The sequence below is a fragment of the Microcaecilia unicolor genome, chromosome 1, assembly GCF_901765095.1.
Source record: "Microcaecilia unicolor chromosome 1, aMicUni1.1, whole genome shotgun sequence".
Classification (NCBI taxonomy): Eukaryota; Metazoa; Chordata; class Amphibia; order Gymnophiona; family Siphonopidae; genus Microcaecilia; species Microcaecilia unicolor.
The window spans coordinates 706460770-706476840 of NC_044031.1; the positions used below are offsets into that span (position 1 = coordinate 706460770).

The window sequence follows — 16071 nt, forward strand, 5'->3', positions numbered from 1 at the left end:
TTTACATATATTCATGTACTTATTTTGTACTAGGGGCATTCCATATCATCAAGCTGATCAATCCATAGACTGGTGGGTTGTGTCCATCTACCAGCAGGTGGAGATAGAGAGCAAACTTTTGCCTCCCTATATGTGGTCATGTGCTGCCGGAAACTCCTCAGTATGTTCTCTATCTCAGCAGGTGGTGGTCACACACAGCAGCAGCTCTGGCTAGGCCTCCAAGCCTAATCCTTAGGTTTTGTTGAGGCCTGGGGTTGAGGGCTCTTTTGAGCAAGTGCAAACCTGGTGGTGCCAGGTCCCTCCTTTTCTCCCCCCTCCCGCTGGCTCCGTTTAAAAAAAAAAAAAAAAAATATATATATTTTTAAACGTCTTTAAAGGCGTTTAATTCGACGTTTCTTTAAACGTTCATTGCAGCTACTCACTGGGACACCAGTTCGTTACAGCTCGGAGCGGCAAGCAGGTAATTTTACCTTTTTATAGCGGGCAGGGGGTTCCCCGATTCTTCTCCTCGTGGCAATGGCGTCGGAGGGCGAGGGCGCAAAGGGTCGCTCCCCGGATCGCTGGAGCGCTTCTAGAGGGGATGCGGGGGTTTTACAACCTGATTCGCCCTTGATGGGTGATAGTTTAGTGACCGATGAATGTCCCGGTCGTTCCTCCGGCGTGGCGGTTTTTTCCCGCCATAAACGCCCATCCCCCGCTCCTCGCCTCCGCCATCTTGGCCGGCCACGCGGCTCGGACGGCTTCTTCGGGGCCGCCCTTGAGGTTGGAGACATTAATGCCATGAACGCCCTTAATTTGGGCGACGGCACAAAAGCGGCTAAAGTTAAGCGCCGTTCTTCCCGCGCGGCTCCTTCACGGAGTTTCGCGCCGGACGCCATTTTGGATGCGCAGCATGTCTCTCCCCCGCTATTGCGAGCGCCGGTTGAGAGTGCGTCTAGGGGTGTTACCCAGGCTGCGGAAGTGCACAGTCTGGGGGGTTTCTCCCCCGAGTTTGTTTTGCTGCTGCATCAGGCTTTCCTCATGCAAAACGCTGCCCCTGCTCCCTCTTCTGATAAAGAGGTTGAGGTTCCCAGAGGTAAACGCCCTCGGGTTGATTTCCAGGCCTTGGAGGACTTTTGTCTCCTCCGATGTAGATGAGGGCAGCGTGTCTGAGGTCTCCCAACGATCCTTTGCGGATTCCTTGGAGGAGATAGTTCCCCGCTCGGATGGAGCGGATGACCCCTCTGCAGCGCGGCTTTTTAGCCCAGAGGATTTGCCCAACCTGTTGTTACAGGCCATGGACACTTTGAAGATTTCCTCTCCGGAGGACGTCTCTCCCTCAGCCCCTGTTGGCTCTGCCATTATGCGGGGGACGAAGCGCCCGCCTAGAACCTTCCACGTGCATGATGCCATGCACACCTTAATTGCGGCTCAATGGGATGTCCCGGAAACGAGCCTTAAAGTGGCTAGGGCTATGTCCCGCCTCTATCCTTTGGCTGTGAGTGAACGTGAGGCCTATCTGTGGCCTACCGTGGATTCTTTAATCACTGCGGTGACTAAGAAAACGGCGTTGCCGGTGGAAGGTGGCACGGCCCTAAAGGACGCCCAAGACAGAAGATTGGAGGCGGCCTTAAGGTCGTCCTTTGAGGCAGCTGCTTTAAGTTTGCAGGCCTCAGTTTGCGGCTCCTATGTGGCCAGGGCGTGCCGGACTATGGTGCAGCGGGCTTCCCCCTCGGATCATTCCTTGAGGGCTGATTGGCCGGCCCTGGAATCGGGCTTAGCCTATTTGGCAGACTTGCTGTATGATGTCTGGAGAGCCTCAGCTAAAGGCATGGCTCAGACAGTCTCTGCGCGGCGGTGGCTTTGGCTGAAACATTGGTCTGCTGACCACGCCTCTAAATCCCGCCTGGCTAGATTGCCTTTTAAAGGCAAGCTGCTCTTTGGGGTCGAGCTGGACAAAATCGTGACCGATCTCGGCACGTCTAAGGGCAAGAAATTACCAGAGGTCAGGGCTCGTCCCGATACCTCCAGAGGACGGTTGCAGGAAGCCCATCGGTACCGCCCGGGCAAGTCGGGTTCCTCTGCCCCCTCTTCAAGAGGAATTTCTCCCCCAAGCAGCATTCCTTTCGCAGAGACCGCCGTCCCGGAGGTGCTCCCTCCGGTCCTCCCCCAGGGTCTTGTACCCAATGACGGGGCCTTGGTCCACGCCCCAGTGCAGATTGGAGGACGGCTGTCCTCGTTTCTGGGCGAGTGGACCACTATAACTTCAGACGCGTGGGTGCTGGAAGTCATCAGAGACGGCTACAAGCTAGAGTTCTGCCAACCCTTAAGAGACGGGTTTGTACTCTCTCCCTGCAAGTCTCCGGTCAAGCTGTGGTAGTGCAGCAGACCTTGGACAACCTGATCCGCCTGGGTACGGTCGTTCCGGTGCCAAAAAATCAGATTGGCAAGGGACGTTACTCCATTTACTTTGTGGTTCCAAAGAAAGGAGGTTCTGTCCGGCCTATCCTCGACCTCAAAGGGGTCAATCGGGCCTGGAAAGTGAGGCACTTTCGCATGGAGACTCTCCGCTCTGTTATAGCGGCAGTGAAGGCAGGAGAGTTCTTGGCTTCCTTGGACATCAAGGAAGCGTACCTGCATAGTCCCATCTGGCCTCCTCTCCAACGCTTTCTGCGTTTTACAGTCCTGAGACGACACTTCCAGTTCAGAGCCCTCCCTTTCGGGTTGGCTACTGCTCCGCGGACCTTTTCCAAAGTAATGGGGGTCATAGCGGCCTTCCTGCTAAAGGAAGGAGTACAAGTCCATCCTTATCTGGACGACTGGTTGATCCGAGCCCCCTCTTATGCAGAGTGCGGCAAAGCTATGGACCGGGTAGTTGCTCTTTTGAGCTCCCTGGGATGGATCATCAACTGGAAGAAGAGCCAGCTGCGTCCGACTCAGTCCCTGGTGTATCTGGGAGTTCGATTCGACACCCAAGTGGGCAGAGTGTTCCTGCCAGACAATCGGATTGTCAAGCTTCAGGCTCAGGTGGACTAGTTCCTAGTAGCCTCTCCTATTCGGGCTTGGGACTACGTGCAGCTGTTGGGCTCTATGACGGCCACGATGGAAGTAGTGCCCTGGGCCAGGGCTCATATGAGACCACTACAGCTATCTCTGCTGCTGCGCTGGACTCCGATGTCGGAGGATTATGCTGTGCGCCTTCCCGTGGACCCAGCAGTGCGCAAGGCGCTGAGCTGGTGGACGCAGACAGACAAGTTGTCTGCAGGATTGCCTCTGGTGACCCCGGAGTGGATTGTCGTCACGACAGACGCCTCTTTGATGGGCTGGGGAGCCCACTGCTTGGGAAGGACAGCGCAGGGGCTCTAGTCTCCTGCAGAGGCAAGTGGTCTATCAACCTCCTGGAACTCAGAGCCATTCGGTTGGTGTTATTGGAGTTCATCCCGGTACTGGTGTTGAAGCCTGTACGGGTCCTGTCGGACAATGCCACGGCTGTGGCCTATATCAACCGCCAGGGAGGTACCAAGAGCGCCCCTCTAGCCAAGGAGGCTATGAGTCTTTGCCAGTGGGCGGAAGCGAACCTGGAGCAGCTTTCAGCGGCCCACATTGCCGGAGTCATGAATGTCAAGGCGGACTTTCTCAGTCGCCATACCTTGGAGCCCGGAGAGTGGCAACTATCTGCTCAGGCGTTCTTGGACATCACGAAGCGCTGGGGCCAGCCGAGCCTAGATCTGATGGCGTCATCGGCCAATGGCCAAGTGCCGCGCTTTTTCAGCAGAGGACGGGACCCTCGATCCCTGGGAGTAGATGCTCTTCTCCAACAGTGGCCGTCACAAGAGCTCCTCTATGTGTTCCCGCCCTGGCCCATGTTGGGCAGGGTGCTAGACCGGGTGGCAAAGCATCCCGGCAGGGTAATCCTGGTGGGTCCGGATTGGCCCAGACGTCCCTGGTATGCGGACTTGTTCAGGCTCTCAGTCGACGATCCTCTGCGGCTGTCAGTGGAGCAGGGCCTGTTACATCAGGGTCCCGTGGTGATGGAGGATCCCTCTCCCTTTGGTCTTACGGCCTGGCTATTGAGCGGCAGCGTCTGAGGAAGAAGGGCTTCTCAGACAAGGTCATCGCCACTATGCTGAGAGCGAGGAAGCGCTCTACTTCTACTGCTTACGCCAGGGTTTGGCGTATCTTTGCAGCATGGTGTGAAGCAGGCTCACTTTCTCCCTTCACTGCTCCAATTTCTTCAGTGTTGGCGTTCCTGCAAGAAGGTCTGGAGAAAGGCCTGTCGCTCAGTTCCCTTAAAGTCCAGGTAGCGGCTCTGGCTTGCTTCAGGGGCCGCCTGAAGGGTGTTTCCCTGGCTTCGCAGCCAGATGTGGTGCGCTTTCTCAAGGGAGTTAATCACCTGCGCCCTCCTCTGCACTCAGTGGTGCCTGCGTGGAATCTCAACCTGGTGCTAAGAGCATTGCAGAAGCCGCCTTTGGAACCCTTGTCGAGGGCATCTCTGAAAGACCTGACGTTGAAAGCAGTCTTTTTGGTGGCTATCACTTCAGCCAGAAGAGTTTCCGAGCTCCAGGCGCTCTCATGTCGAGAGCCTTTTCTGCAGTTCACTGAGGCAGGAGTGACTATTCGCACAGTGCCTTCCTTCCTGCCCAAGATTGGTTCTCGCTTCCATGTGAATCAGCAGCTCTGTCTCCCTTCCTTTCGTAGGGAGGACTACCCAGAGGAGTACTCCGCTCTTGAATATCTGGATGTGAGACGAGTCATCATCAGATACTTGGAAGTGACCAATGATTTCCGGAAATCGGATCATCTGTTTGTCCTGTTTGCAGGTCCTCGTAAGGGTCTGCAGGCTGCTAAGCCTACAGTGGCAAGATGGGTCAAGGAAGCCATTGCAGCGGCTTATGTGGCCGCGGGGAAGGTGCCGCCTATCCAGCTGAAGGCTCACTCCACGAGAGCTCAGGCGGCCTCGATGGCAGAGGCCGGATCCGTCTCCTTGGAAGAGATATGCAAGGCGGCAGCGTGGGCTTCGGCTCATACATTCTCCAAGCATTACCGTTTGACTGTGGCTGCACGGGCGGAGGCCCGGTTTGGAGCTTCAGTGTTGAGGTCAGGGATTTCTATGTCCCGCCCTGGGTGAGTACTGCTTCGGTACATCCCACCAGTCTATGGATTGATCAGCTTGATGATATGGAAGGTAAAATTATGTATAATCATACCTGATAATTTTCTTTCCATTAATCATAGCTGATCAATCCATAGCCCCTCCCAGATATCTGTACTGTTTATATTCTGGTTGAATTTTAGGTTCAAGTTTAGCCTTCAGTTACTTCAGGAGGACTTCGTGTTCAAGTTCTTCTTTCACTTGGATTCTTCAAGAGTTGAGACGAGTTTGTGTTACAGTGAGCTGCTGCATTCCTCTCCCCTCCGTTTTACGGGGCTGGATTGAGACATAAATTCTGCCGGCACTCCCTCCCGCTTCGTGCGGCTGTAGGGCAGCTTTGTACCCCTCCCGCTTCGGCGGTGTTAGGGTCAGTCAGCTCCTCTCGCGGTTGCAGGATAAGCCAGATCCCCCCGCATCGGCGGGTGTGGTGTCCCTCCCCCGCTCCGCGGGGATGAGCTGGACGGATTCCCCTCCCCCACTTGTGTGGGGATGAGCTGGGTTGATTCCCCTCCCCCGTTTCGGCGGTGGTGAGCTGGGCAGAGTGTCCCTTCGTGGGTGTAATTCTCTAAGTGCTGAGTCCTGCGGATGGAGCTTTGATATCGACATACTGAGGAGTTTCCGGCAGCACATGACCACATATAGGGAGGCAAAAGTTTGCTCTCTATCTCCACCTGCTGGTAGATGGACACAACCCACCAGTCTATGGATTGATCAGCTATGATTAATGGAAAGAAAATTATCAGGTATGATTATACATAATTTTACCATGGAGGGTTAAGTGACTTGACCAGAGTCACAAGGAGCTGCAGTGGGAATCGAACTCAGTTCCCCAGGATCAAAGTCTACTGCACTAACCACTAGAGTGGAGGAGTAGCCTAGTGGTTAGTACAGTGGACTTTGATCCTGGGGAATTGAGTTCAATTCCCACTGCAGCTCCTTGTGACTCTGGGCAAACCTGGTACTCCTCCACTCCTAAGAGAATTAAAGAAAACAAAAGAGATTCAGACAGTTGTTGAAAAACAATTTTATTAAGTTTCAAAGAAAAACATGTAAACTTGAAGATATAAAATTTAAAAACTAGGTATGTTTAAAGTCATCTCTATTGTTCCATTACTAAAAAGCATATAAATATCAAACATAATACAGAGGAACATTTTACAATTTTTAAAAGCCAAACAGACAAGCAAAACTCTCCATCCAACCTCCCCCCCCCCCTTTCCTGGTGTGCACTCCTCTGTGGCACCATAGGGGCACCCTAAAAAAAAAATTCCATCAGAAATTCAGTAGACAACTACATGCTGTAGTTGACAAGGACAATCACACAGGTTTCCACGTTTCCTGAAACCTCTTGCCCTTTATATCTTCAAATGAGTGAACCCTCTGGTGCTCAAGGCGCATTTGATAAAGAAAGATAATAGCTCCAACGCTACAATGCGGGCCCCTGAGGGTTCATCCAATAAGATTACAGTTTTTAAACCAAAGAGTAGGGCCTTTTGAAGAAACAATTTGAAGCCTTTAGGCACAGTATCAGTATATACATAGGTTCCAAAGAGCTGCAAAGAATTGTACAGTTCCAGTAGGAAGCAAGTGCCAATAGTAAAGATCTCCAGAAGTGAGCTATTTAGAAGCAATGCTAGAACATGTGACCCAATGTTGCTGGACCCTGACCACATTTGAGGCACATATTTTGTGATTGAATCCCTGCTCCGTGCAAGGATTCAATCACGAATGCAAATTTGTATTGCAGCTCTGTGATCTCCATTGACACTGGAAGTTGATGGATCACTAACAAGACAGTACAGAAACATTCCTCAATAACTTCAACTTGCAGATCTCAAGACCATTTAGCCGCCAATGCTCTGTAATCCGGGTCCGGAGTGGTATCCTTCAGGTATTGATGGTGGAAGGTAAGGGCACCAGTTGTTGAGAGCCCAGAGTGAAGGCTTCTTACAATGTCTCCTGTACATCCTCTGTCAGATCTGTCCAAGGGAGGGACCTGTACATAATGATGTAATTTTAAAAAAGTAAAGTAGTGTGTTGCTGGAAGACGATAACTACACTGGAGTTCATTCAAGGATTTTAAGTGGCCCTCTTCCATGAATGCATATAGGAGATAAATGAGGCCCCTAGCTGCCCAGTGGCTACAGATTCATGGACCCTGCCCTGTAGAAAATTCTGGGTTATTACAAATAAATAAGTATGGGGTTACTGCTGAGGAGAAGTGAAAACGGTGACAAATCCAGTGCCAGATCTGTCGAGAAGTTTTAAACAGTAAATATCGCTTGAACCTGGCAAGTGTCTGGCGGTATGTAAAACATGACTAAAGTGCATCCATGGAAGTAAGGCATTCTCCACAGTGTTCAATAAACCCATACCTCCATGGGATCTGGGGGTCTGCTGTATGGTCAGCGGCAAGCACGGTCTTTTTCCTACTCACAAATGTGGAGTAGGCGCGCCATGCTCCTTTCCTCCTGCTGTCACAAAAGTAAAGTCAACAGATGAGATATAGAGCTACTTTTGAGGATCAAAAGCATATTATAAAAAGATGTATGTGGCCCCAAAGGGTCAAGAGGGTAAGACTTCCAAAGGTGCAAGCGCAATCGAGTCGACTGCAACAAAGGAAGCACATTGGTGGTGTACAAAGCAGCAAGGTGTACAGGCAACCAAATGCCTAAATATTGCAACCCTACTACCTCCCACTCTAGGGGGGAGGGGTCCTCCCAATTCTGGCGCACCTCTTCTTGCAAAGGTAAGGCCTTAGACATAGTGTAATTGAGAGAAAAACCTGAAAAGCTGCCAAAATGTTTCAATTCGGACATCAAGGAGAGCAGTGATCCCTGGGGGTGGGTCAAAAGAACTATCAAATCATCAGCCTTGATAGTGTGTCCCTGGATGGTGAATCCACTGATATGTTCTGCCGCATTAGCCACATTCAATATGGGTCCCCCTTTCTATGAAAAAGGGTGGGGCTTTATCCTCATTAAGGAGGACATGTGCTTGAGGTCTATGGTACAATGTCTATACTGCTTGCAAAAACCACCCAGAAAGCCCAGTGTAACTCAAGACAGAAAACATGTGCTGCCAGTGGACCTAGTCAAACTATCGGTGCTGGTATGTCTGCAGCACGACAGTGAGGTTTAGCGATAAGCAGTTTCCTAACATTCAGCCCAGTCTGATGCCTCTTAACAAAGCCCACTTGTGCAGGTGCTATTAACTGAAGAAGAAAGGCCACAAGGTGTATAAGCCAGTACTTGACATCTACATTAAAGAGTGAAATCGGACTGTATGAGTCCACTAATTCTTTTTTGCTTTCTAGGTTTTGGTATTAAGGTGATAAGGGCCACATTGTCATGTAAAGGAAAAGCACCAGACTCTACCACCAAATGGTGGTATGCCGGCAAAGGTCCCAGAATCTGCACTTGCAGCAGCTTATAAAACTCGCCTGTAAAGACATCAGCTCCAGGAGCTGAGTAGGACTTTAATTGTTTTATGACTTTTTGGAGTTCTTTGGCCTGTACTGGGCGTTCAAAACTTCTCGTTCGTCCTCAATCAGCCAGGGAAGACCTGCCGTCTCCAAAAATGCTTTAATGGTATCAGGGTCCACCTGGGGCTGTCCAACATATAACTCCCTAAAACGCTCAGTGAATAGCTGTAAAATGGTCTCTGGGGCATTCGCTATTCTACCTGATGCAGTTAATCAATGTGACAACCCAGTTGCCTCCCCAAGTTTTAACCACTCGGGCCAGCATTTTCCCAACTCTTCTTACCATGACGATAAAAATGATATTTAGAATAAATTATACCACAATGTGTCTGCCCATATATGAGTGAATTAAGAGTAACCTAGATGGCTTAATAAGTATTTAGTCTGAGGAATTGTGCTTTCTACATAAGCTTGTTTGATAATCTTTAATTGCTGTACTAAGTTACGGATATTGGCGGCCAAGCGTTTGTGGCGAGAAGTCACATAGGCAATAATATCATTTCTCAGCACCGCCTTAGTGGTGTTCCAAAATAAATCAGGCTGGCCAATATGTTGATTATTATGGGTGACCAAAATCTGCCCTAGAAAGCAAATAATCACAAAAGGCCTTATTATGGGCAAGATGAGTCAGAAACCTCCAACCTCTATAAACGGGAAAAAGTGATGAGAGATTCCAAGTCCACCCATATTAGGGTAACGGTCAAATACTATCTTGTGACCCAGAACCACTTCTGTAATTGAGGGGAACAGAGCAGTAGAAGCAAAAGTGTAATCCAGGTGAGAAAAAGAATCATGTGCTCGAGATCTATGAGTAAAATCAATTTCCATGGGGTGAAGCAACCGCCATGTATCCACTAAATCTAAAGTGGTTCAGAAATGTGGTAGTATACCTTTCCCTGGCCCTGCTAACACCTCTGCCATCACCTGACTCAAACTTGGCATCCAAAGCTGGGTCCTTCAGGAGGTTCATGTCCCTAACACCAACAATGCCTTACCCAGATATGGAAGCATATGTTGGGCAAGTGAGGGATAGAATGTGCTGCTAAATGGAGTAGGGCCATATACCACAAGTTAATAGACTTTCCTCCTCTGCAACCAGATCCAAACCAGCAGATATCTGCCTCCAGTATCCCTCAACACCACCTCAGATGTACAGACTAAAACTGCCATTCCTCTGCTTCGAGCCCCTGAAGAGGCAAAATGAACCGCACCTACCCAGCTGTGCTGAAGCTTACGATGTTCCTGATCTGACAGTCTGGTCTCCTACAAACAAGCAATGCCAACCCCCTGTCACCACAAGGTGGTAAGAATCTTGGTGCTCTTAGGCTGTATAGAGAGAGGTGTCACCAGCAGAAGAAAGGGGGTGTTGATGCCCCTGTATAAGTCGTTGGTGAGGCCCCACCTGGAGTATTGTGTTCAGTTTTGGAGGCCGTTTCTTGTTAAGGATGTAAAAAGAATTGAAGCGGTGCAAAGAAAAGCTACAAGAATGGTATGGGATTTGCGTTACAAGACGTATGAGGAGAGACTTGCTGAACTAAACATGTATATTCTGGAGGAAAGGAGAAACAGGGGTGATATGATACAGACGTTCAAATATTTGAAAGGTATTAATCCGCAAACGAACCTTTTCCGGAGATGGGAAGATGGTAGAACGAGAGGACATGAAATGAGATTGAAGGGGGGCAGACTCAAGAAAAATGTCAGGAAGTATTTTTTCACGGAGAGAGTAGTGGATGCTTGGAATGCCCTCCCATGGGAGGTGGTGGAAATAAAAACGGTAACGGAATTCAAACATGCGTGGGATAAGCATAAAGGAATCCTGTGCCGAAGGAATGGATCCTCAGGAGCTTAGTCAAGATCGGGAGGCGGGGCTGGTGGTTGGGAGGCGGGGATAGTGCTGGGCAGACTTATACGGTCTGTGCCAGAGCCGGTGGTGGGAAGCGGGACTGGTGGTTGGGAGGCAGGGATGGTGCTGGACAGACTTGTACGGTCTGTGCCAGAGCCGGTGGTTGGGAGGCAGGGCTGGTGGTTGGGAGGTGAGGATAGTGCTGGGCAGACTTATACGGTCTGTGCCAGAGCCGGTGGTTGGGAGGAGGGGCTGGTGGTTAGGAGGCGGGGATAGTGCTGGGCAGACTTATACGGTCTGTGCCCTGAAGAGCACAGGTACAAATCAAAGTAGGGTATACACAAAAAGCAGCAAATATGAGTTATCTTGTTGGGCAGACTGGATGGACTGTGCAGGTCTTTTTCTGCCGTCATCTACTATGTTACTATGTTCACTGGAGAGGTGATGCCTCCTATATTCCAGGAGGCTATGCAGCAGCAGGGGGCAGCCACAACAATGCCGAGAGAAGAGACCAGAATGCAGAGCCCGTCTGTTATCACGTGGTATATCTGTTTTAGTCAAAGCAACAGCGAATATAAACCAACTAAGTAATACAAAGTACTATATAGGTAAGATTTGCATAAATCACAATCAAAATGAAACAGGTCAGCCGTTCCTAAGAATTGTAGCCTAAAAAAGGAGCAAAAGAACAAAAACACTGCTGGACGAAAATTGTTCAACTTTCGATACAGATTCACAGGACAGAGCATGGTCATGCGCCACAAAGCCAAGACAGGTGACTCCACGGCACATGAGCACACCAGATCTTTAGCTACAACTACTGCTGGGTCTTGATAGACATTGAAAGTTGCACCAACCAAGAGCACTTTGCAAGTGCCACAAAGCTAAACCAGCAAAAATGGAAAGGTCAGTCCTTTGAGATTCCCCTCTAACTCACCCCTGTGCCAAACAGATTATTGTTTTACAGCACAAGTTATAGGCCCTCTCCATAATCTCAAAGCACAGTTTTACAGTAGCCCTTTTAGGCTCCTTTACATCATGATGACAATAAGGCATGTGTAAACTAAACAACAATAATGTGAATTTAAATTGAGCTCTGTTACCCCACACTCGAAAAGGGGTACTATAAATATGGTCAGTCAGCTGCCGCTGCCACGCTGAATATCTGCTCCATATAGGCACTCGCCTTCTCAGGCGCAGCAAAGGTTGACCACTGATCCAGAGCAGGGTACAGTAACATAAAGCACTGCTTTTTTGTTGTTGTTGCTAGGGCTGAAGAAATAGGATTACATTTCTTCCGATGTTCCTGGAGGGAGGCCGAAAAGTCCCGGAAGATTTGAATGAGAGAGTCCTTGTATTGTAAATTGTTGTTTGTGTAGTTATGAACTTTGACTACCACGACTCCGTGCCTCTGCTGCCCCTCCTTGGGCTGTCCCACATGGTGGGCCCGCTCCAAATAGAAGGTCCCTATGCTATCTGGCTGAGTAAATTCTTTCTTCATCCAATTCGCCAGGACTGCCAGAAGCGTTCAGTCAGGTACCTGCTCTGGGAAGCTCACAATCTGCAGAATGGTCATCTGCCTGGTGCCAAACTTGTTGCTTGAAGTCAGCTATCATGTCAGCCACACGTATATCCGTGTCTTCTATGGTTGACACCCGGTGCTCCAGTTCCCCAGTTTGCTTTCTCGTATCAGATAGTAAGGGTTCCAGGTGCGCTGTTCCAAGAGCTGACCCAGGTGAGATTATAATGCACGTTTCACCGCTACTGTTATTTGCGCCAGCTGAGAACGCTGGAGCAGGGAGCTTTGGAGAATCCACCATTTTGTCTGCACTCGCATTTTATGGTGAGTTTTTATTTGGCCATTTCCGGGCATCACTGGCGTCAATGCTTGCAAATATTTGTCCATAGGAGAAGGCAAATACACTCTAAATATATCTCCCCATTAAGGAATTCAAAGTTCTGATATTTAGAGGTCAAAGGAGTGTGGAAACCCCTGAGAGGCAGAAGACATGTCTTCTCAATTCAACGCATCACGTGACCTCCTAAAAAAATAGGTATGATGTACACACTAATGTACATTTATATAAAAACTAGTAAAAAAGGCCCGTTTCCGAAACCAATGAAACGGGCGCTAGCATGTGGTTTTTTTGTGTGTGTATGTGTCACAGAGTTATTTTGTGTGTGTGTGAGTGTGTGATGGTGCGGTGTGTGTGCAGGTTGTTGATGTGTGTCTTTTTTTGTTTTGTTTTTTGCTTGAGGGTTGGGGGATGTGCTGTGCTGGCAAAGTGGGTTGGATTGGTGTGTGGCTTTGAGGGTGTGTTTCTGTTGTATTGTGTGTGTGTGGTTTTGTCTGTCAAGGAGGTTTGTGGAGGGGGGTCTTTCTGTTGGTGAAATGTAAATGTGGTTGTAGGGAGGTCAGCCTTTGCTGAGTGGTGGATTGTTTTTTCTGGGGTTTTTTTTTTTGTATTGTGCTGAGGCAGCAGTGTTGTTTTAGATGGGCGGAAGGTAGAGGAGCACGTTCTTTGTCTGTTGGTATTTTTTGGCCGTTTCAGGGCTGCTGTAGGGGAATGCTAGAAGAGAAATGTGCTGTTGGAAGCAGCGCCATCTTTTTCCATTGGGCTGGGGTTCTGGGCATCCTGGAGGTGGGTGACGGCTTGCCTGAGGACGGTGATGGTTGTTTTAAGTTGGCGGAAGGGAGAAGAGCACGGTCTCGGGCCATCGGGGGGTGATCCGGTATGTTTGGTCCATTTCAGGCCGGCTGCAGGGGAATGCTGGAACATTTATGCGCTGCAGGAATCAGAGCTCTCCGTGCTGCACAGATAATGAGCCATTCTGCTGGGGAATGCTCCTCCCTTATTGTCACGTAGTTTCCTCTGATTGGTCCGTCTTACGTTGCCTAGTGTTGCCTGGGAACGGTGTTGTGATAGTCCTTTGTGTTTCAGAATGTTGAGGGTGTTTATTCTGATTGGTCCGTCATGCGAGGGCGGGGCAGAGAGATATGGTCAGTGTTGTGGCTTCACCACCATGAATCCTTACTATCCACTTCAGTGAGTGACTGAGTGACTTCAGAACGTTGTCTTCAGAACGTTGAGGGTGAGTTTTATTATAGTAGATATGCTACACTCTCAAATAAAGGCCACAGATTGTCCCCTTGAGGACCTTGACAAATTACTTCCTCTTTTGATTTAGGGTATTTCTCTTTATTAAACCCATGATACCTGACACTGGATTAATTGTAGTGATTGTAGAATATGCTAGAAGAAACAGATCAATGACATACCTAGAGTTCCACACAGAATGCTATGATTTAGCAGTCTAAGGGAACCAATTATTTGAAAAAGCAAAGGGCCTGATTTACAGCTGGGGTGGGGTGGGGGGTGCTGAATATATGTATAGATGGGTGACCAATCTGGTGACTGTCCATTTAATTTAGGATTGCTGTCGGTCAATCCTAAATAAAATGGGTACATAGCTTTAAAATTCCAAACTATGACAACTTAATATGAATGGATGTACAGAGGACATCATAAACATCGTATGTCAGACAGGTCTACAGACCCCTTATAGTGCAAGCTATTTCAGCTCAAGACACCTAAACATTGTTTCAATCATTACCACATGTATATATATATATATGTTTTTTAAGTCCATACCAAACAGCCTCAGTGATATGACAAATATATGTAAAAACTTCCAATATCAAAAAATAACGCAATCACTTATCTGCATCAAAAAGGCCCAGCGTTGGATCAATAAAATACCTGACACCCACACATAGAAATAGGTGTAAAATGATGTTTCAGTAGCACTGATATGCCTGCTTCCAGGGTTATAACAGTCTTCAACTCGTCAAAGAATTACTTACAAAAATCATTATTATGGCGGGTATACATAATTGAAACAATATTTGGTGTCTTGACCTAGAATAGCTTGCGCTATAAGAGGTCTGTAAATATGTTTGACATGCTTACAATGTTTGATGTCCTCCATATATCCATTCATATAAATTGTCATAGTTGGGTGTTATCACTGTTGATCAACCTTCTGACTGTATATTTTGAGGTGGTCTTTTTTTTTTTTTCATTTGTTGCCCTTTTCTTTTGCTTATAACTTAAAAATTGCCATACTGGGTTAGATCAAAGATCCATCTAGCCCACTATCCTCTTTCTTTTGGGCAAATACTTTCCCTAATAAATTATTGTATTGTTTCCAAAGGGGTTAATGAGTAGAAATTAACAATAGCTTTATAATGTATTTCAAATTTATCATGCTACTTCAAAATAAGTTTCACTTTTTCTGTTTTAATTATAGGGTATATTTAAGGATGAAGGAGATCTTAAATTGTTTGATGAGGATTTCCAGAAGATGTTTCAGCAAAGAAGAGTGGATATATTTTCAGATGAAAACTGGGACTAAGAATTCAGTTAAATTATTTCTATTTTAAGAATTGCCACTAGGTGTCAGCCTGTCTTTGGTATATAGTGAACCTGTGTTGTCTTTTAGTAGTGATTACTGTGATTTTATGTGGTGTTGTATGTGCAGTTTACTTATAGGAATTCAGTTTGCACTTGACATTCTTTTACAGATGAGTATCAAAGATTATAGTTAAGAAAAAAAGGGATAGATAATGATTGCCCAACACAAAAATGTGTTTTGTTTTTTTATTCTTCTTATGCCTGAGAATAAGAACTGTAACTTGTGCCTCACAAAAAGTACACAGTGTCCATTAAAAACGGGACCCCCAACATTTTTCCAAATGATACAAAAACTTTCTATTGCAACAGAAACGTCTGCCTGAAATTTAGGACATTTCCGAGTACTTTATTTTTCAATAGGATGGAGCTCTAGCACATCAAACTCGCAAAATAGTTGAGCTGTTTATTTAATGAAACCCCAGGATTCATTGAGCCAACCAGTGGCGCAGCCAGACTGCCAATTTTGGGTGGGCCTGAACCCAAAGTGGGTGGGCACAAAATTTTCTCTGTACCCCCCTCCCCCAGCAAAATTTAGTCACACTAATCAGATGCATTTGTCACACAGGGTAAAGTGTTGCTTTTCAGTGCATCAGATTTCAGACAATTTATTTAATAGCCTAACACCCTTTTCAATGAGCTTTCAGAGGCCAAAACCTCCTGCCTAAGGTCAGTATAATGCTGTTACGGTATCATCTCCTGACCTAAGGAAGGAAGTATTGGTCTCTGAAACTTTATTAACAAAGGTACCATATTACTTTATCCTAAATTAAAAATAAATTTATTTTCTTTACCTTTGTTGTATGGCCATTTACTTTTTCTCATTGTGTTGCTCCCAGTCTCTAGATTCTGCTTTCCTTCGTTTTCGTTTAACTCTTCTGCCACGGTTTCCTGGCCATTTCTCATTTTTCTCTCCTTTTTCTTTGCTTTCTTCAATATTTTTCTGCCTCTCTCTCTCTCTCTGTCCAGATTTAATTCATTCTTACTATCCATTCTTTAATTTCCTTCATCTACTTATGGCTTTTCATCTTTTTCTCACCCTTGTTCTCCCCATGCCCCTTCCTCTTATTCTCCAGTTTTTCACTACTCTCCTTTTCCATCCAGCAGCTCTCTTCTTTCTCTCCCCATCCTTCCAGTG

At 47.5% G+C, this 16071-nt stretch overlaps 1 protein-coding gene across 1 annotated transcript in view; it reads left to right on the forward strand.

The window, feature by feature from the left end:
• Nucleotides 1-15406, forward strand: part of MNS1 (meiosis specific nuclear structural 1) — a 123342-nt gene extending 107936 nt beyond the window's left edge. The window contains 1 exon segment of the mRNA XM_030190410.1: nt 14773-15406. Within this exon segment, the coding sequence (XP_030046270.1) occupies nt 14773-14877 (105 nt within the window). The 3' untranslated portion in view covers nt 14878-15406.
• The last annotated feature ends 665 nt before the right edge of the window (nt 15407-16071 follow it).